General features: G+C 39.6%; 2 protein-coding genes across 10 annotated transcripts in view; one reads left to right on the top strand and one right to left on the bottom strand.

Moving 5' to 3' along the window:
- The window catches only part of TTN (titin), a 239,926-nt gene extending 231,040 nt beyond the window's left edge, over positions 1-8,886 (top strand). For all 6 annotated transcript variants that reach the window (XM_085552613.1, XM_085552615.1, XM_085552612.1 and 3 more), the window contains 4 exons: positions 49-5,993; positions 6,078-6,231; positions 7,180-7,473; positions 7,609-8,886. In XM_085552613.1, the coding sequence (XP_085408739.1) occupies positions 49-5,993; positions 6,078-6,231; positions 7,180-7,473; positions 7,609-7,907 (6,692 nt within the window). In that variant the 3' untranslated portion in view covers positions 7,908-8,886. The remainder of the gene's footprint in view (positions 1-48; positions 5,994-6,077; positions 6,232-7,179; positions 7,474-7,608) is intronic.
- Positions 8,887-10,893: 2,007 nt separating this feature from the next.
- Positions 10,894-21,698, bottom strand: PLEKHA3 (pleckstrin homology domain containing A3). Of its 4 annotated transcripts, none has more exons than XM_015868354.3 (8): positions 21,400-21,698; positions 18,600-18,716; positions 17,520-17,675; positions 16,179-16,315; positions 15,837-16,001; positions 15,023-15,066; positions 14,378-14,493; positions 10,894-12,998 (listed from the first exon to the last, which is right to left on the bottom strand). In XM_015868354.3, the coding sequence occupies exons 1-8, from the start codon at positions 21,437-21,439 to the stop codon at positions 12,871-12,873; spliced, it is 903 nt and encodes a 300-aa protein (XP_015723840.1). In that variant the 5' UTR covers positions 21,440-21,698; the 3' UTR covers positions 10,894-12,870. The 4 variants fall into 4 exon arrangements, with proteins under 4 accessions (XP_015723840.1, XP_085408767.1, XP_085408768.1 ...); XM_085552641.1 differs by having other exon boundaries at positions 21,251-21,550; XM_085552642.1 differs by having other exon boundaries at positions 21,109-21,548.
- Positions 21,699-21,732: the final 34 nt, after the last annotated feature.

Here is a 21,732-nt window from a genome sequence, read left to right as displayed (position 1 = left end):
AGGTGCTTTTGCTCATGTGTTGTTTTTTTCTTTCTCTTTTTGTTCCAGTTCCTGCAAAGATTCACTTGCCCAAAAACCTGGAAGGTATGGGAGCCGTTCACGCTCTCCGAGGGGAAGTAGTGAGCATCAAGATCCCATTCAGTGGCAAGCCTCCCCCCGTGATCACATGGCAGAAGGGACAAGATCTCATTGATACTAATGGACATTACCAAGTCATTGTTACAAGATCATTCACATGTCTTGTTTTCCCAAATGGTGTTGACAGAAAAGACGCAGGCTTTTACATTGTTTGTGCCAAAAACAGATTTGGAATTGATCAAAAAACAGTTGAATTAGATGTAGCTGATGTGCCTGATCCACCAAGAGGTTTGAAAGTAAGTGACATTTCAAGGGATTCAGTCAACTTAACCTGGACTGAACCAGCTACTGATGGTGGGAGCAGGATCATAAACTACATTGTTGAGAAACGTGCTACAACAGCAGAGCGATGGATTCGTGTTGCACAAGCTCGTGATACACGATATACAGTAGTGAACTTATTTGGCAAGACCACCTATCAATTCCGTGTAATTGCAGAAAACAAGTTTGGCCAAAGCCAGCCTTCTGAACCTACTGATCCAATTATAACAAAGGAAGATAAGACTAGAGTAATGAACTACGATGAAGAGGTTGATGAGACCAGAGAAGTCACCACAGCTAAAGCTGCTCACTACTCTACGAAGGAACTCTATGACAAATACATGATTGCAGAAGAGCTTGGACGTGGGCAGTTTGGCATTGCACACCGCTGTGTTGAGGCAGTTTCAAAGAAGACTTACCTGGCTAAGTTTGTCAAAGTAAAAGGTGCTGACCAAGTTTTGGTAAAGAAAGAAATTTCTATTCTAAACATTGCTAGGCACCGAAATATCTTGTATCTTCATGAGTCATTTGAGAGCCTAGAAGAACTGGTCATGATCTTTGAATTCATTTCGGGAGTTGACATCTTTGAAAGAATCAGCACAGCTTCATTTGAACTGAATGAAAGAGAAATAGTGAGTTATGTACGCCAGGTCTGTGATGCACTAGAATTTTTACATCGCCACAGCATTGGACATTTTGATATCAAACCAGACAATATTATTTATTTCACAAGAAGGAGCTCTGTAGTTAAAATTGTCGAATTTGGTCAAGCCAGACAACTGAAGCCTGGAGACAGCTTTAGACTCCAGTTCAGTTCGCCTGAATATTATGCACCTGAAGTACATCACCATGATTTGGTCAGCACAGCAACTGACATGTGGTCAGTTGGCGCTCTAACATACATACTTCTGAGCGGCATTAATCCTTTCATTGCTGAAACAAATCAACAAGTTATTGAAAATATTCTAAATGCTGAATACAATTTTGATGATGAAGCATTCAAAGACATAAGCATTGAGGCCATGGACTTCATCGATCGCCTGTTAGTAAAGGAAAGAAAAGCTCGAATGACAGCTGCTGAAGCACTTAATCACACATGGCTTAAACAGAAAACAGAGAAGACCAGCACTAAAACCATCAAGACCTTAAGACACAGGCGTTACTACCACACTCTAGTAAAGAAGGAGTGGAACACAGTTGTGTCAGTCGCCCGTATTTCCTGTGGAGGTGCAATTAGATCTCAGAAAGGTGTAACAGTGGCTAAAGTTAAAGTTGCTCCAATAGACATCGGTCCCCTTGCTGGGCAGATAAACCACGCTGCTGCAGAAGAAGGAGGGCATGCCAAATATGTGTGTAAGATTGAAAACTATGATCAGTCCACACAGGTCACCTGGTACTTTGGTATGAGGCAACTAGAAAACAATGAGAAATATGAAATCAATTATGAAGAAGGTGTGGCAACGATGTATGTCAAAGATGTTTCTAAATCAGATGATGGGACATACAGATGCAAGGTTATAAACGACTACGGTGAAGACAGCTCTTATGCAGAACTTTTTGTTAAAGGTGTGAGAGAAATGTCTGAGCACTACAGATGTAGAGCTGTTAGGAAAGTGAAACGCCGAGTTGATGCAATGAGGCTTCTAGAGCACCCACCAGAATTTACTTTGCCTTTGTATAATCGCACTGCATACGTTGGAGAAAATGTCAGGTTTGGTGTAACTATAACAGTCCACCCAGAACCTCGCTTAACGTGGTTCAAGTCGGGCCAGAGAATCAAGCCTGGTGATGACGATAAGTATACTTTTGAATCAGACAAAGGTCTTTACCAGCTCATCATCAATAAAGTCACTGAAGAGGACGATGCGGAGTACAGTATTGTAGCACGCAATAAATATGGGGAAGACAGCTGCAAAGCTAAGCTAACTGTGATTCCACATCCACCTCCAGCAGATACTACACTGAGGCCAATGTTTAAAAGACTGCTGGCCAATGCCGAATGCCAAGAAGGCCAAAGTGTCAGTTTTGAGATCAGGGTATCTGGTATTCCAAAACCGACACTGATGTGGGAGAAAGACGGTCAACCTCTATCCCTTGGTCCTAACTTTGATATAATTCATGAAGGCTTAGATTACTATGCTTTGCATATAAGAGATACTTTACCAGAAGACAGCGGTTATTACAGAGTTACTGCTACAAACAGCGCTGGATCTACAAGCTGTCAGGCTTATCTAAAAGTCGAACGCTTGAAATATGTCAAGCGTGAGTACAAGACTGAAGAAGAGCGGGAGAAGCACGTACAAAGGCAAATTGACAAGACCTTAAGAATGGCAGAGATCCTTTCTGGGGTTGAAGCTGTTCCATTGACACAAACTGCACAAGAGGCTCTCAGAGAAGCTGCTATTTTATACAAACCAGCTGTCAGCACTAAGACTGTCAAAGGTGAATATGAAATCAAGAAAGAAGAAAAGAAGGAAGAAAGAAAACTTCGTATGCCATATGAGGTTCCAGAGCCTCGCAAACATGTGCGCACTACTCTTGAGGAAGATCAGACCATTAAACACTTTGTGCCTCTGTCAGATATGAAATGGTACAAGAGGCTGCGAGACCAGTATGAAATGCCAGGAAAACTTGAGAGAACTGTTCAGAAACGCCAGAAACGCATACGTCTTTCCAGGTGGGAGCAATTCTACGTGATGCCACTGCCACGCATTTCTGATCAGTATAAGCCTAAGTGGCGCATACCGAAGCTAACACAAGATGACCTCGAAACTGTGAGACCGGCACGTCGGCGTACACCATCTCCAGATTATGAATATTACTACAGGCCAAGGAGGCGGTCACTCGGTGATTTATCTGATGAGGAATTACTCCTGCCAATCGAGGACTATTTAGCCATGAAGAGAACTGAAGAGGAAAGACTGCGCCTTGAGGAAGAGCTCGAGCTAGGCTTTTCTGCTTCCCCACCAAGTAGAAGCCCCCCACGCTTTGAGCTGTCTGCGCTTCGGTATTCAACTGCAGGAGCACAGGTCCAATCAGAGGAAGAAAGAAAGAGAGAGATGAGGTATTCCAGCTACCATATCCCAACTAAAGCTGACACAAGCGCAAGCTATGCAGAACTTCGTCAGCGCTATGACAGGGCTGCCTACAGACCCCCCAAACAAAAGCAAAGAATAATGGCTGAAAGAGAGGATGAAGAATTGCTCCGTCCTGTCGGTGCTACTCAACGACTCTCTGAGTACAAGAGTGAGCTGGAATATATGGCAGAGGAGGAAAAGAGCAGACTGAGGAGAAGGAGGGAAAGAGAAATAACTGAGATCACATCAGAAGAAGAAGAAGAAATAGAAATGGTGCAACATGTCCACAGGGAATTTTCACCTCCTTCCAGATTACTAAGGAGGAGAAGATCCCTTTCTCCAACTTACATTGAGTTGATGCGCCCTGTATCTGAATTAATTAGACCCCGCTCACGACCTCCCAAGGAAAGTGAAAGAAGATCCCCAACACCAGAGAGAACTCGACCGCGTTCACCTAGCCCAGTTTCTACTGAAAGATCGCTCTCTCGGTTTGAGAGGATGGCAAGATTTGACATTTTTTCTCGATATGAGTCCATGAAATCCGCTTTGAAAACACAGAAAACTATGGAAAGGAAATACGAAGTCCTAACTCAACAGCCTTTCACCCTTGACCATGCTCCTCGCATCACCCTGAGAATGCGCTCACACCGTGTGCCATGTGGCCATAACACCAGGTTCATTCTGAATGTACAGTCAAAACCAACTGCTGACGTGAAGTGGTACCACAATGGTATTGAGCTCCAGGAGAGCAGTAAGATACATTTCTCGAATACCAGTGGGGTATTAACACTGGAGATTCTTGACTGTCATATTGATGACAGTGGAACGTACAGGGCTGTATGCACAAACTACAAAGGTGAATGTTCTGATTATGCAACGCTAGATGTTACTGGAGGAGATTACACTACATACTCTTCCCAGCGGAGAGATGAAGAAGTACCAAGGTCAATTTTACCTGACCTGACAAGAACAGAGGCATATGCAGTCTCATCATTTAAGAAAGCATCTGCTACAGAAGCGAGTTCCTCAGTAAGAGAGGTCAAATCAGAAGTGTCAGCAACAAGAGAGTCGCTTTTATCATATGAACACCACGCTTCTTCTGAAGAAAAGATCAGTGCCTCTGAAGAAAAATCACTGGAAGAAAGGACTGTACACAAGGCATTTAAGAGCACTCTGCCAGCAACGATCCTTACAAAACCACGGTCAATCACAGTTTCTGAAGGCGAGACTGCAAGATTTTCCTGTGACGTTGACGGTGAACCAGCACCAACAATAACATGGGTCCGCGCTGGTCAACCTATTGTTTCTTCCAGGCGCTTCCAAATAACACGGACGCAGTACAAGTCTACTTTTGAAATTTCTTTGGTCCAGATTTCAGATGAAGGAAGTTACACCGTTGTGGTGGAAAACTCTGAAGGAAGACAGGAAGCGCACTTCACTTTGACCATTCAAAGGAAAAGAATCCCTGAAAAAGCAATTACGTCACCTCCAAGAATCAAATCTCCTGAGCCTCGTGTAAAGTCTCCAGAGCCAGTTAAGTCTCCTAAGCGAGTGAAATCTCCTGAACCCATCAGTACCCCCTCAAAAGCCAAGTCACCACCTGGAGACAAAATAGCACCAGCAGAAAAAGTACAATTACCAACTGCTTCTCCTCCAAAGATAAAGGAGCAACTGAAAGCAGAAACCCTTGGAGATAAGGTAAAGTTATCCTGCGCAGTTGAAAGTAGTGTTTTAAGTGTCAGGGAAGTGGCTTGGTACAAGGATGGCAAAAAACTGAAAGAAGACCATCATTTCAAATTTCACTATGCAGCAGATGGCACATATGAGCTCAGAATCCACGACCTCACAGAATCCGATAAAGGAGAATATACTTGTGAAATTATGGGAGAAGGAGGTATTACAAAAACTAACTTCCAGTTTACCGGCCAAGTATTTAAAAACATCCATTCCCAGGTGCGAAGTGTATCAGAAACTCATAAATCAGTTGAGAAAGGAGACAAAGTACTTACTGTTTCTGCCCAGAAGAAATCATCAGTTGCAACTGAAGAAAAAGCAGCAATTGAAGAAGTTATTAAAAAGTCAATTGTTACTGAAGATGTCAAAGAATTGAAAGCAGAAATTAGAACCTCTTCGACTCAAATGACCGTGTCTGAAGGGCAGAAAGTGACTCTGAAAGCCAACATTCCTGGTGCCTCTGAAGTAAAATGGGTGCTAAATGGAATGGAGCTAAGAAATTCAGATGATTACAGATATGGCATTTCTGGAAGTGATCACACACTAACTATCAAAAAGGCTAGTAATAAAGATGAAGGTATACTCACCTGCGAAGGTAAAACTGATGAAGGCATTATTAAATGCCAGTATGTGCTTACCTTCTCTAAAGAGCGCTCAAATGAACCGGCATTTATCATGCAGCCAAAGTCTCAAAATGTCAATGAAGGACAAGATGTGTTGTTCACCTGTGAAGTTTCTGGTGATCCTTCTCCTGAAATTGAATGGCTTAGGAATAATCAACCTGTAAGTACCAGTTCAACATGTTCACTTGAAAACTTAGGAATCTTCATTGAACTGATCTTAATGAAACAATTTTATCCTCTACAGATTGCTGTTTCATCACATATGAGAGTGACTCGCTCTAAAAACACTTATTCTCTTGAGATTCGAAATGCTGCAGTGAGTGACACCGGAAAATACACAGTTAAGGCTAAAAATTACCATGGGCAATGCTCTGCTACAGCATCTTTGACTGTTTTCCGTAAGTTCATTTTCCGCATCTTGTGTTGAGATTTATCAGATTTTGTTGCTGTGGTATGTCTACTAAAATGATTTTTGATTAAAGCCACCGGCAAGGTTGATACAGGTATTTTAACAGGTTTCTATTTATTACTGATATACCCATAAAACTAAAGACCTTTAGAAATTGTCTTTAGAAATTAAATTAAAATTAGAAACCTTCATAGCACCCACAGAAAAGCATGCAGATGCTCTTTTGTATCCCTAGATGAGCATTAACAGGAAAGCTGTGAACGTTTCTTCTATGCTAAGACCTTGGTGCTGGCAAGTACTTTTTCCTGAACTACTAACAGAACTTCTTCCAACGAAACAAAATAATTCTGCAGTTGAAAATTGTTAGAGTAACTTAGCCACAAGTTAACCAGATTTAAGATTTTGACTGTACAAGGACATCTGTGTTCCTAGCACCAAGGGGTTACTATGATTTGCCTGGATGACTGTGCTTGAGCTTAAAGGAAAGCTGCAGTAGCTGGTCCGTTTCTGCTCTCTTTGATAACTACAAGAGTGCAGTGACGTCTAGAACTTCTAGTAAGATGCTTGTGAAGAACTCAGAAATGTTCCACAACTTCTACAATTATGAACCAAACACACAATTTCTAACTCTGATAATGGCTGTATTAGGAAATAGTTTGTTGACAGTCTGTTTCTTCTTAAGCATGTCTTTCCCTTCCATTTGATGCATCTTAGCCACCATTCTGTTTCCTAATCGTTTCATTTCCAAATTATCATTTGTAACTTGGACATCTTGAATCAAATGATTTTACACAATTGTATTCTCCACTGCAGTTTTCCGGTGAAAGCAAACTAAGCCATGCTGTCTGTCCGTTTGTTTCTGAGAAATTAACCACACAGACTGCATGACTTCCTTAGTTAATGTGATGTTATTGGTTTTTCCTTCTATGCTCCTCAGCTCTAATTGAAGAACCTCCAAAAGAGGTAGTATTGAAGACAAGTGGCGACGCAAGCATGCACGAAAGTTTTTCTTCTCAGTCCTTTCAAATGGCTGCTTCTAAACAAGAGGCTTCATTCAGCAGTTTCAGCAGTAGCAGCATGACTGAAATGAAATTTGCAAGCATGTCTGCCAAAAGCATGTCCTCCATGAAAGAATCCTTTGTAGAGATGAGCTCCAGCAGTATTATGGGGAAATCTAGTATGGCTCAACTGGAAAGTTCAACTAGTAAGATGCTTAAATCAGGTGTGAGAGGTGAGCAATGCAATTACTAGTAGAGTTAGTGCTTTGAATATCATGAAATAGTCCTTAAGTAAACCCACTACACCTCACAGGGGTTTAGTGGAAACAAGCTAACTAACTTCACGTTTCTTCCCCTGTTTTGTAAAGGAGTACCACCAAAAATTGAAGCTCTGCCATCTGACATCAGTATTGATGAAGGAAAAGTTCTCACGTTATCTTGTGCTTTTTCGGGTGAACCTGCTCCTGAGATAACATGGTACTGCAGAGGGAGAAAAATTACCAGTCAGGACCAGCAAGGCAGATTTCACATTGAAACCAGCGAAGATCTAACCACCTTGATCATCATGGACGTCCAGAAGAATGATGGTGGAATTTACACTCTGAATTTAGGAAATGAATTCGGTACAGATTCTGCCACTGTGAATATTAATATTCGATCAATTTAGAAAGCTTGATTTGTATAATTTACACTTGTCTTTTTACAAGTGATTCCTTTATGGACTGATCTGTAAATATTAAAAAAAAAAATAATATTTTTGTACCTACCTGAATGAGACAAAGTCCAGAGATACACATTATGACTTATAGTCATTATTGACCTAAGAATTTTAAACACTTTTTTCACTGACATGTACATACTGTATATAGCCGAAGTTAACGGTTATGAAGTTTTGTACCATTTGTTTTATGACATTTTGAAACGTAACTTTTGGAATTAACAGTTGGTAGGAGAAAGTTTCCTAGCAAACGACTATCCTGCTCAACATTTAACTAATTTTTGTGCCTCAACTCATTGTTGATGTCTAAGAATGCCTCAACAGGTAGAGAGGCTCCCTGTTGAAGATTACCTACAACCAAAAGAGGATACTGTGCATAGTATTTAATACAAGCACAAATAATTATGTTGAATCAGAAATGTAAGGCACTGGTGATATTTACAATTACCCTCCTGTAAGTATTACTTTAATGTTTTACATTGGATCTGATTATGTCGTAATTTCCATGCCTGACTGACAATTTCTGAACAAAGTGCAAGCGGCCAGCACTTTGTTCGCCCATTGTTTGGGTGCTGCTTCTGACACACTGACTGCCTAAATGGCTTTTAAAAAGTAACATCACCTGGCCATCCCCATAATCTACAAAGCCATTAAGGTACTCAAGTGCAGCAGCAGTACCAACTCTTGGAGGTTACTAGGGTGCAGTGATTGAGTTTGTGTAGTAGTATTAGACACTTAGTAGTCCCTTACAGGCAACTAAGCAGTGAACCACAGTTTGAAAATAAACTGTTGTTATAACATCAGATATTGCCCTGCACTTCAATATGCTGTAGTTCTTCTAATGTAGTAGTAAATCTAATTGTTAGATGTTGAACCTCCTTGAGATAGAATTGTTCCTTTGAAATAAAGCATGCTATCTGCACCTTAAGGTCTGTGTTTGTTTGTTTTGGGTTTTGTTTTTTGGGTTTTTTTTTTTTCATTTTGTTTTGTTTTGTTTATTTAAACTTCACTTTTTTCGATAGAAAAAAAAATAATTATAAACTAGCTGGGAACTACTCATAGAACAATGAACAGTGATACCACATTAAAGTTAGCAAAAGCAAGAAAAGAATGTCTCAGCTGAAGGAAAAAACATGCCTAGTTGTGTCCTCACAGCAAGGGACTTGCTTTGTGCAGCGAACAGTAAGATACTAAATAACTTCAAGGCCCACGCTAGGTCAACCTGCATTGGTTACGATATCAAGCACCATTATCCCACTCACAAAACAGACCTTGCTTCTTAGTAGGCTATGCTAGCTTAGTGTGGTACAGCTCTAAGAGGACTATGCTTCTGCTAGACTCCTGTAATCACCCATGGAGCAAGCTCAGCATTGCAAGGGTAGAGTTAGGTCACATAGTCAGAGACAAAATGACCTGAAGGTAAGCTCATTAATAATAAATGGAGTTTAACATACAAAAAGCTACATTTTGGATCACAACAAGATCCAGACATTTGGGAGTGATGGAAATAGGAGCATTTAGAAACCACGAAACAGAATCTGAATGTGTGGTACTTTCTCTTAGGGACAGAAGTAAAAGAGAACAACAAAAATACGGTTCACTACTGGAAATTCAGTCTTCAATTGTCTCTACTGAATCTAGACATTTTTACTTGATCAAGCTGAAAGCAGCTGGTGTGGTAGCGTAAGCAAGTTAGTTCTGTCTGCAAGCACATCTAAATTTAAGCAGATAACTAACTCGTATGCCTAAAATAGGATTTAAAGCAATGTACTAAGAGGATTTGCTGGAACACAGTTTAAATAGTTAACTTGACATGATGCTGAACCTGCATCTGCAAGACAACTGAGCAAACAGTAGAACTGAGCATCACTGATAAAGTCAATCTCCTTCACTTTCATAAAGCACTGCCCAACACAACAGCAATTCTCATGACTAAGCAGTCTGAATAAAAATAAGAAAATAAATGTCCAAAATTATTTACTTCTTCTATTCAGAGAGAAAACTGGAATTTTTAACTGTACAGGCTGACATTTGCTCTGTTAAAAGGTAAGACCTATTGAACCACAGCACCAGACTCACAAAACTATCCTGCCACCACCATGTCAAAGCATTTAGATTTCGTGCTTCTGGATCCTGATGCAGGAGGAAAAAATCCTAGCAAAGATCGGTGAGCATGTTTTTAAGTGCAGGCCAGTAAGCTTATTTTCAGCTTATTATCATCTGATGTTAGAAACTTCAGAGCTAAAAGTCATCAACCAGAAAATACCGCTCTTTGCCCAGACAGACAGAGCATGATTTCATCCTCTCCATGACAAGTACTGCAAAAATTCCATTTGGTTTCAGACTTAGCTCTTCAGAAGCAAGTGAGATCAAAACTAGATATGCTATTCACATAACTTACTCTGAATATCAGCTCTTAATTCTCCACAAGAAAGAGATATAATACAATTATGCATTTAGCTCTCCCCTGGACCTGGAAGCAAAAATATATGAGCATTCAGCTTTAAAAAAAACAAATCTTACTACACATGGAGCACTCTGGTTCCAGCTAAGTACCATCTTTCAGAATTAAAATGTTGCCAAAAGTACAATGGCATATCATCCGATTTCACATACTAAAACACATTTTAGGATTTCATCCATAGAGCGAAAGGTACATTTAAAAAAACAAACAAACAAACAAACAAAAACCCCACAAAAATAAGCTGATTTACCTTTAGCAAGAACATGTTGCACATATACTAAAAGATATCATTCCAGCTTTAGTCATGTGGAAAAAACCAATAGAGGAGTCCTGAAGTAATTGATTACAGGAAACCGTTATACTTAAATCTAAGCATTACAACTTTTATCTAACCAATCATACCTAGAATATTTACCAGCAGTATTTTAAACACTGACTTACAACTACATGCACTGATCAGTCTCAAGAAAGTTTTTGCAAAGAGTCCAGACTATTTATTTTCTCTGTAGTAGCTGAAAGTCAGAAATAGACTCCCATTAACATGACATGCTCTTAACATAGGAAACTCTGGAAGAAACTTGAGTGAAATTTCAGTAAGCAGCTCTAAACCACTGTATATGATTCAACATAACATTCAAATACGTCATTTACTTCTCCAAACGTTGTTGATGTTTTTTTTTAATGTTAGTTTTTACAATTGTCTTAGGTGTCACACAGAATACATAAGAGCAAATATCTAGGGGGAAAAAAGCACAAGCATGTGTGTGGCTGATATGCAAATTACAGGTGCACGAGAGCTGGCAGAACTGAGCACAAGTGACAGCGCTGAGCTGGAAGCCATGAATAACTTTACTCAAATGAGCCTTTCCGTTCCCTCTGACCACCAACCGAAAGGTTTAAAGACTGGCAGTCTACACAAGCAACAGCTTGTTTTTCCAAAATGTTTGGATCTATTTTGATTTAGGTAAATCAATATTCCAGAAGTTAATAATGAAACCTTAAAATCCAACCCCATCTCTCTTTTCCAGACTGCTTCAAAACCACCAAATCACTCACATACACCAAAGGAAGACAACTTAGACCTAATTAAAGAAGATTCAAATATGAAAAACAGATTTGGGTATGTGCTTAAGTACAAAAAGCCCTGTGCACTTAATTTAGGAATTGTGTAAACCAAAACCAGTAAACAGCTTGCTTAAAGTGCTCTACAGCTAAGAATTTATAAACCAAGTTTATCTTGAAATGAACACCAACCCTCCCCCCCCCACGCCAAAAGCTTACAGTGCTAACTCTAGCTACCTTATGGATCAAGGTGCCAGTAAGCACTGTTGTATTATACCACATTACTCATGGATTACTGCGTATCAGAATCTGATCTCACTTACAGTTAATGCAGATTTACACTGATGAAACCTAGAGCAGAACACACTTCTTGGTGTATACCATCCTGAAGCAATATAAAGGAATCACCAAAAGAGAAGCTCCCTTTATATAAATATGTCATAAATGAAATTTGTCTAGATACACCTATCCACATAAACAGCAGTTTCAGTTTGGCTCTTACTTCTATAAGATGTGTTTTTAGCAAAGAATTACGTGAGCAGAATATATATTGGAAGTGCTGCATTAACTACTTGTGATTCTACACACACCAGAAATTATTTATGCCCATTTTGAAACCTTTAGTACATTTTTATAACATTAGTAGTGAAAGTAGGTAAAAAAAATTGATGCTAAAGAAGAATAAATAAATAAAAATTATTAAATATCCAATGCTTGGTAGAAATGCCTCATATTAAGTTCTTTGTATACATTTTTTTCTTTTTTTTTTTTTTTAAATAGAAAAATACACAAAATATTTCTACTCTCATTGGCAAAAAGTAAGGATCAGATTATGTATAGCCTTGTTTTTTTAATGAAGGCAATGTCAATTACCATCATGCTGCTGGAGAAGACCTATTAATGCCCAGTCCCACAGCCCTTACTCAGGCAAAAAAAAGCCCGTGCAGGGCCATCAAAGCTCCAGGCAGACTGCTTATACAAATGATCAGCAGGCACAAGCTGCACTTTCTCCAAAAAGGAAAAAAAAAAAAACCCAACACAAAACAAAACCTGTTTGCTAAAGTTTATAATCTGCAGGTTTACTACTGTATCAGTCAAACCTTCAAACCTTTTATAAAGAGTAACATTTACAAACGTAGATGCTTATCTGTCAAACCATCATTGTTCCAAAAAAAATGCACATTCAAACTGTGAAATATTAGGAAAATACTCTTGCAATTAAAGTATATAAAGATAAAATACATTTCAAAGATTTTTTCAGGTTATTCTATAAAGTGCAGAGAAATCCTTCTAAAAAGGGAAATTACTACTTCCTATAATAACAATATAATTACAGCAGCCTTTGCATAGCATTTTTTATAGAAAATTTAAACACTTTCAGCTTCTTCAAGAAGAAAAGGATGAGAGACTCCCTTCCAGTTCAGATTTTTCATTTGATACCAGTCTGTTTTCTTCCGGAATGGCTGATGACACCAGATCTCCATTTACAGCATTTCTAGGACAGTGAGCAGATCCTACGAAGATATTGATAAGTATTTAATTTTCAATCAAAAAAAACCCCTCATCCAATCTGTCAGTTATTCTACTTGTTAAGTCTATGCTCTTCATAAGGGATAAGATACATAATTACTCTGGACTTCTAAAAGATATCCATCAGTATCATGCACAAGGATAACGGATATAACAAATGTTCACCAAGTATACATCTGGGACCTTTTTTAAAACAATTTGTATTGCATCTGTGCAGACAAATGCTGTATGACAAAGATATTAATTCGAGGGAAAAGAACACTGATGCACTAATATGCATTTAATTAAAACATTTTCCATTATTAACATGAAGTTGATGACTTCCTGTAAGCTAGGAACTGCAAAATTGACTCTCAGGAAAGAGGAAGAACTAGGATAACTAGAAAAGTCTGGTATTAGCAGGAACAAGACTTTTCAGCAGTCCTGAAAAGAGTCAGACTTGGTGAAGAAAGTCCAAATGTTAACAACCAAATCAAGACTGACACGCTGCTACATTAGCAGTGAAACACAGAACAGAGTCTAAACCAAGTTTATTAGCTTGGGATTTATGATGGCAGATCCTAAGCTGGTGGCAGGTAACTACTGAGGCAAAAGTGGTTGCCACTACACAATATGCGAGCATGAGAGAACCAAGAAAATGTTGTGGTGGTGCAAATATTTGTGCTGTGAGCACAAAAAGCATTAGTACCAGAACTAGCCAAGAAGAACTAGTCAAGTTAAATGTCTTCCTGGGAGGAGTTAGGACAGTGTCCAAAGGACAGCAAGATTCAAGACTGAAAAACCACAGAACCGACTACTAACTCAGTAGGGCCCATTTAACCAGGAGAGACTACAATCATGACATCACTTTATAATTTTGGAGGTTGCTTTTATTAATTTGCAGTGCTGCACCATTTAAGAACGATGCTGTTCTCAACAGGCAAACAGCTACTGAAATGGGCCATCTTTCAGCAGTGCACCAGGAAGAAATTACAGCCCCCTAGTCAGAGGGCTCAAAGAAAGGGGAATTTTTTTAGTGATAACAAGCAGATTGCAAGTAACAGTAAACCATACCAATTATCAAAAAAACGTACATGCAGGATTGTTTTAGTACAAACACTCCTGTTTTGGTTAGATCTTCAATTTAGATTACAAACAGTTCTACTCATTTCAATACTTCAGCTCCAGCTGTAAGATTCTTACCAATCTGAATGAAAGCCAGAGAAATCAGCTACATAATATAGGTGCTTCAATCTGTAGTGTAGGAATCGCATAACCAAATCTTTTGCTTCGTACTGATATCAGCACTATAACATTTAATGTACACAGGGTAATAAATTCTACAGAAAGACACAAAAGAAAACCATCCCTCTTCAAAACTTACTCTGAGAATCTTCCAGGGGAGTATCGCTGTAAGATTCTGTATCTGAGTATGTTCTTCTGCGTTGCTGTGATAACCGATGGAGAGATGAAGCTGGTTCTTTCACAGAGTGATTATCCCTAGAAATTAAAAAGGTCGCATTAGTATGAAAAATCTGCAAGATCCCGAATTTTAAAACAATTTTGACTATAGATTATACTGTTCTAACAATTATGATTTTCACTATACTAACATAGAAATGGCATGGTCAACAGAACATTCTAGATTTTCATAATTTTAATGCCTGAAAACTGAAATAAAAAATGCAGTATGTTGTTTACATGCAGAAGGAGATAGTTCAAAGATCTGAAATACATGCCCAAAAAACAATATTAGTACTTCAAGCTACACATCCAATTCCATGAAGACAGCAGAAGTCATTTGCATATTCTAGCATGAATCAAGTACATGAGCAAGTACAGACACAGCAGCTCCATTAATTACCAAAGACACTGTGAATCCGCATCTTAACTTTCAAAATCAGATCAACTCATGCCTTTTAATTTCCTCCCCCCAAGTGAACTTTGTCTCACACTTCAATTTCAGTGCTAGCAGGTTCAGGGAAGTGTTTTGAGAAATGAGATAAAATCTAATGAAATAGAGAAGTACCTTTCCGAATAACAAGGACCAGGATGGCTAATGGAACGCTTCATCTAGGAAGACCAAAAAGTCACAAGTTATTTACAGGAATGGTATTCACACCAACACTAATTTGTACTTTATTTACAGCCTCTACAAAGAGGGTGGGTGATTTTCCTTTAACTAAAAACATCTTTTCTTTAAAAAAAAAAACAACACAAAAAAAACCAACACATAAACAAACCTGTTTTAACTCTACAAATATATATATATATATATATATATGCATACATACATATATATATATACATATATTTATATATATACAAATATATATGTATATACTTGTATTTTTTTTAAAAACAGATTGCCACCTGTACTAAAGCATTCACACAGGAAATGCAATTTACCCAAAATATTACCTAGTCATAGAGCCATTTGTTAACTGACTTGATCAGCAGAAATACTGAGATTCTCTTCCCCCTCCACCAAAAGGCCATTCAAATAAAAAGCCAAAATTCTGTCCTTTGAATCTTTGTGGTTCTTCTGACACCGCTGCCAAATTTTTATGTATGAAAGTTATTAATTTAAATAACTAAGGATTAACTTTGATTGGAAGAAGACGAGAACAAAGCGCAAATAATGGGATTCCCTCAACAAAAAACTACAATACAGCCCATTGCATCTACTTATGCAATTAGTGAGATATTTAAGACAATTCTGCACATACCATCCTCTTAAAGGAAATGACTAGTAACAAAGAGTTATGCAAGCAGTATCTTAACCAGTTTTAAACAACAACGTGACACTTAGGAAAAAAAAGAGTACTTTAAAAATGTCTAACCATTTGGACAGGTGATGGCGACACAGGAGAAACTAAGGGATCAGGGTGAGGCAGCTGGAACATTTCTGGCTTAAACTTGGCATTAGCAATTTTTACGCATTCTTCGAGTGTTGTGATAAATGTATTACATGTGGCACTAAGCAAGGAAGAGGCTTCATTCATGTTCTGAAAACAAATGAAAGCAGAAGTATAAGCAGAAAAAAAGACAAATACAATTTTCCCCTACATCCATTAAATTCCATCTTTGCTATTAAGACCTAACAGTAATTTAGAATCATATAATCCTTAGAGTTGTATGGGACCTGAATAAGGTACCTATCGCCATTATAGAAAATCCAGTACCTCAATGCTGGGAGGAGAGCAAGTCTCATCATGGTGAACAAATTCTTGTATTGTATGAACTTGCTGCATTAGAAGATCACAGTAGAGACGAAGTTCAGACATTTTGGTTTTAAGAGATTCATTGGTCTCACTTATTTCTGTAAGAAATAAAGGAAATATCAACTTACAGCATAATAATTGCTTAAACTATCATTATTTACTGGAAATTTAGGTACAGATCATTCACAGTGGTACAAGTGCAGAGTGCAGTCTGCATTTGATTAAATTGGCACAGAAGGTAGAGTGGAGTAAAGACTACAACCACGTTCTTTGATCCACAGTAGTTCCACGGGTAACCTTAGGCATCAGTAATCAGAGGAGTTTTAGGTTAGACATAAGGAAAAACTCTTTCTCTCAGAGAGTGGTCAAGGACTGGAATCGTCTGCCTGGGGAGGTGGTGGAGTCACCGCCCCTGGCAGTGTTCAAGAGGCGTCTGGATGAGGAGCTACAAGATATGGTTTAGTGGCTTGTGGTAGCAATGGTAGAGGGAGGATGGTTGGACTACATGATCTTGTAGGTCCGTTCCAACTTTGTGATTCTATGATTCGAGAGAACCTGATGGACTGACTCTAAGGAAAACAATACCAGGATGGGGACATGGTGGCATCAAACTGTTTGGTATCCTTTTTTAAAAATGCCACCCTTTAGTGACCTCAGCTCATTATAAAAACAAAACACACCTCCATTCCAAAAGACACCTGTTTAAACAGTGTAAACAAAAAGCAAAGCAAGAGAATTTTATGCCAATCACAACAAAGATACGTAATGACTAGTCACTCAAGCTCCATCTGCAGAGTAAGAAATGCTAGAAAAATGGCTTAAGTGAGTGGGAAGATAGGGAAGACAAGTGAGACACAGACCATCTCTGATTCCTGGATTAAATGGACTGAAACTCTTTTCCCCACACTATAAGGTTACCTACTGGGTAAGGCTCACACACTCAGCTATGCTGAGCACTTTCTCAGGAAACTTTGTAATCTCTATAGAGTTTGTTTTATAATTTAGTGTGCCAAATAGATACATGGTGTAGGACAAATCTGTAGAAGGCTAAGTAATCCAAGCTGAAAAGCAATACAGAAAACAAAGTGATAAAGCCTATGAGCACCAAAATAAAAGTCAATAACAGACTATGTAACACAATAATTTGCATCAGTCACTGCCACAACTCAAATATCATGGAGGAATTTACCTTACAGATGACTAGAAACTAGAAAATGAATTTCTAACACAGTATTTATGCTGTCATTAGGTGACAGTGAGCAAAAGTGGTTGGCTTGTGCACGCTCTAGTTAACACACGTACCTTTTTCTTTTTTAGTTCTAGTATCTGCTAAACAGGCCTTTGCGCTTCCCAGTGCTACCAGCCACCTCTGCCTTTCAGCTGCATTAACTGCTCTCATATAGAAATGTTGTTCCCCTGGGATGATCAACTCCATTCTGGTGTTGTCTGTTGCATGGACTGAAGATACAGAAGAAAAAAAAACAAGTTTTAAGAAAAACAAAACAAAACAAAAACACAGTAACAAAAGCACATACACACTAACCTGGTAACAGTTATTTATTAAATAAAAAAAGTCTCAAAGCAATACCAGCGTACTGCTGCCAAACAACAGAAAGCCCAGAACAGCTCCCTAGTGCATCTTCAAGAGAAAAGGCAGGCACATCAAATACCAAACAAACAACGACCAAACTCAAGTAAAAGAAGATTTCCTTACTGCATTAACAATTCACTGCACATTAACCTGTAGTAACGGCTGCACTCTGGTTTAAACATGGCAAACTTAAGAGTTCTATACAAGGAGAAGCATTATAGAGAACTAAAAAGCATTATAGAGGATTATCAAGTGAATGAATCTCCTTTAGATGAAGCCTGCTGTCAGGTCACACAGCCCTAGAAACAAGAATTGAGGTGGGTTCCATTTACACTCCATTATAACCATTACTCTCTCCAACATAATACTTTGCTGAGTTCGCATTACCAATCACAGTTTCTCCAGATCCATTTCCCACTAGCCATGGATGCAGAAGATAGTCAAATCTAGACTTCCCCTATTCTCTTTCGTACACCATAAGAACAAAACAACACAAATGACTCAAGAAAACAAAAGACTGAGCATCTCTGCTTTATAAGGATCTCCGCTTTCAGGTTACTACTGACACTCTTCTGAAAAATAAGAATTCCAGTCCTTTACATGACAGAAAAGAGGAATAAATAAACAATTAGCCTAGGTAACTTCAAGCATAGGCCACATGCACACAACAATGTTGAACTATAAATAAACAAAAAGAGGGAGGAAAAAATCTATGATGCAAATGTACTTTGGGTGATCTCTTCCACTTCCCCGACACCTAAAATTTCTTCATGCAGGAATACAGCTCTTACCTTTTATTTCACACACAGCCATCTTTATACTTCCTTTGCTGCCTTTGCAAACATCATCCTGTGAATCATAGTATGACAATATCCCATTGTCTAAGACAAACCACCGCGGCTGCCAACCTGGTAAGATCAAAAACAAGAAAAAGGAAGTTTAACTACTAAATTGCAAATCTTTGGCTTTTAAATCTGTTTTAAATGATGCAAACATTATACCAATCCCACAACACAACAGGAAATAAAGTCTGTGTACAAGAGCTGCTCTATCATCACACTGGTATTATACGGCTATTCATTCCCATTCTTTTTGAATGAAAGATTGCCAGTATTTTACCTTCCACCACTTTCTATTCTACTGCAGAATTTTAATTTACCCCCATTTTGAAGGGATATCTCTGAAGAAACATCTTTGCCCAAATACATTTTTCAGGTAGACTTCCTTTAGGTTATAGTCATAGAAATAAACAACTGTCATCGGCATGTTGTAACACTGCAGTTTAGACAGACACCACCCTTGAACATGTGCTAAAGGCTTCATACTGCTCACATTTAGTCATTACCAGTGTTAACATTAATTCAAGAAGGGCAGAACCAGATCACATAACAAGATAGCATCACTGAATAATTAAGGCTAGGAAACCATCAAATCTAGCATTAAACCCATCACCACTATGCACACATAAACATGTCCTTCAGCACTACACCTACACATTACTTGAACACCTCCATGGTCAGCGACTTCATCATCACTGCACAGTCTGTTCCAGTATCACAATTCCAAGATACAGGAATATTAACGTGGAACGTTATATATATCATGTATATATGTATATATATATATATATGTATATATATATGTATATATATGTACCAGTATATATCTTTATCTTTCAAAATGCAGCCATGTACTCAATAGGCAGATCCACAGTCTCATAAAGGCAGGATGTTAAAAACAAACAAACAAACCCACAACCACTAAGGGACCCCAGATCCCATAGTAAAAAAAAAAAAAAAAAAAAAAAAAAACAGTAAGAAAAAAGAAAGTTACATGTGTACACAAGCACTTACACTAAAACAATGTGCAACGAAATGACTGCACAGAAGACCCTGTCCTATAAAACACAACTCTGAATGCATGAGTTTGTTTAGTTGTTGGTTTTTTTTTTTCCCCAAGAGGTGTGGTGCTGCACTCTGAACTGCCCTTATCTCCTTAGCACATGCATTAAGTCAACATGTTGCTGACTAGATATTTGACAAAATATTTAACACAATTTGTATTTTACAAGTTACATATTATTGAATATATGAATATAATATTATTATTATTGAATATTATTGAATAAAAGGAGCTTTCTTTGATTTTAAAGAAAGAGGAAACTAAATAACATCTCCCACAGTACTACAGCAATGATAACAAGCTGCTTAGCTTCTACTGTGAAAACTACAATAAATCCTATGGCCTATTTTTTGCTACAAAAACATATAGCAAAGTAACAACAAGGTTGGTAAAAATACTGGAGAAAATCAGAAATATGCTTAGATTTTTGAAACTTGTTCCCCTGTGATACTCAGGAAATTCTAGAGCATTTCTGACACTAGTTTTCAAATGCAACAGCAGCAGATGCCCTCAGCAGGGCAATGCACATGGAAGGAAGGGTTCTGCAGATCGGTATTTCAGAGGGTGACTGACTATTAGAGGCAGTCATGCGCACATACATGTAACTGTGCACTGTACAGCTCTCACAGCAACTGCTACATATTTACCTATTAAGCAACAGACTTCAAATGAGAAGTTTGTAATAAACCGCAGTAGGTATCACGTTTTCTAAAGCATCAGAGCTTTGCACCACTCCACACTGAAAACCTGAATTCTCTGAAGCAGAACAGCACACGTGAGGAGCAGGAGACCGAGAGGGCAATGAAGTCATTGGTTGCCAAGAAGAGGCCTGATTAGGCACAGCATGGGATCCAGCACAACCCACTCTACAGGCACAATCAGTACTATTACTGCGCTGGAAAAGAAATCTTTTCCACCTTGAAAGTGCAGCCCACCCACTGCTATCTCCAGACAGAGATGATGTTTCTGTTATGAGAGGATGGAGCAAACAAAGCTGTACTTTCTGACAGCAAATGCAGATAATGCAGATCTGTGGTGCATTTCTCTCCACAGCAGTTCTACAGATACATTTCCTGTGTACTTCACCCTGCACTCTATTTTTTAATATGCTTTACAGGTTAGGACATCGAAGACTTTAAAAACCAACATCCAAAACCCGATTAGAACACTTAGCACTGAAGATTTCAGGTAACCCCGACCTGACAACGAACAGGTTGCCTGGTAAGGCTATGAATGCCTGCTCCGTGGAAAGGACTGAAGGCCAGGCTGCATGGCCTTCAAGCAACCTGGGCTACGGGGAGGTATCCCAGCCTATAGCAATGGGTTGGAACTAGATCATCTTAAAGGTCCTCTCCAACCCAAACCATTCTACAAGCCCATAACAGAAAGTAACACTACCCAGCAGGTCCGCACGCAGCAAATAAAAGCCATTTCTCAGGAAGGCGGAAGGGAAAGAGCAACATCCGAGCTGGCAGAACGAGATGCTGGGACAGAGGCTTCCCACCCGATCGCCAGAGCCCCGGCGAAACGCAGGGCTCACCCCTGTAGCCGGAGCCAGCTACTCGGCACGAGGCAGGACGCGATGCCGGAACCCGGAGCCCACAGGCAGAACCCCCGGGCCAGGCCCAGAGCTCCGCACCGCAGGCCCAGCCGTCCCAACGGCCGCCGCAGGCCCGGCCTGCCGCCTACCCGCCAGGTAGTTGGTCCACTTGTACAGGACTCCCTCCATCGCTCAGAGCCCCGCTCCGGGCCGCATCCTCCTGATCCGCCGCGCGGAAAGGCGGGCGCCGCTACGGAGATAAAGCTCGGCTCGTCTCTTATCCCCGCCGCTGCTCCCTGCGCGGAGGCGGAGCCGCCCGGCCCAGCTCGGCCCGACCCGGCCCGGCTCAGCCCAGACGCGGCGCGGACCGCGGCGGCCCCGGCGGCGCCACCCGCCCGGTGGGGCGCTCCGCGTTTCCCATGCGCGCTCCCCCGGCCGCTCCACTTCCTGGGCCCGCCCACCCGGGAGGGAGGCTCTGCCCC

The sequence above is a fragment of the Coturnix japonica genome, chromosome 7 (genome assembly GCF_054131305.1).
Source record: "Coturnix japonica strain WE chromosome 7, WE-NBRP24, whole genome shotgun sequence".
Classification (NCBI taxonomy): Eukaryota; Metazoa; Chordata; class Aves; order Galliformes; family Phasianidae; genus Coturnix; species Coturnix japonica.
This window is presented reverse-complemented; position numbering and strand designations above follow the sequence as displayed.

What these genes read in the sequence shown, in the direction of transcription:
- PLEKHA3 (XM_015868354.3), bottom strand. Translation starts at nt 21,439, where the DNA reads ATGGAGGGAGTCCTGTACAAGTGGACCAACTACCTGGCGG. An exon ending in GCTCTCCTCCCAGCATTGAG is followed by an intron (nt 16,002 to 16,178) that starts GTACTGGATTTT and finishes ATTTGTTTTCAG; the next exon opens with AACATGAATGAAGCCTCTTC. An exon ending in CGCCATCACCTGTCCAAATG is followed by an intron (nt 15,067 to 15,836) that starts GTTAGACATTTT and finishes TGGTCTTCCTAG; the next exon opens with ATGAAGCGTTCCATTAGCCA.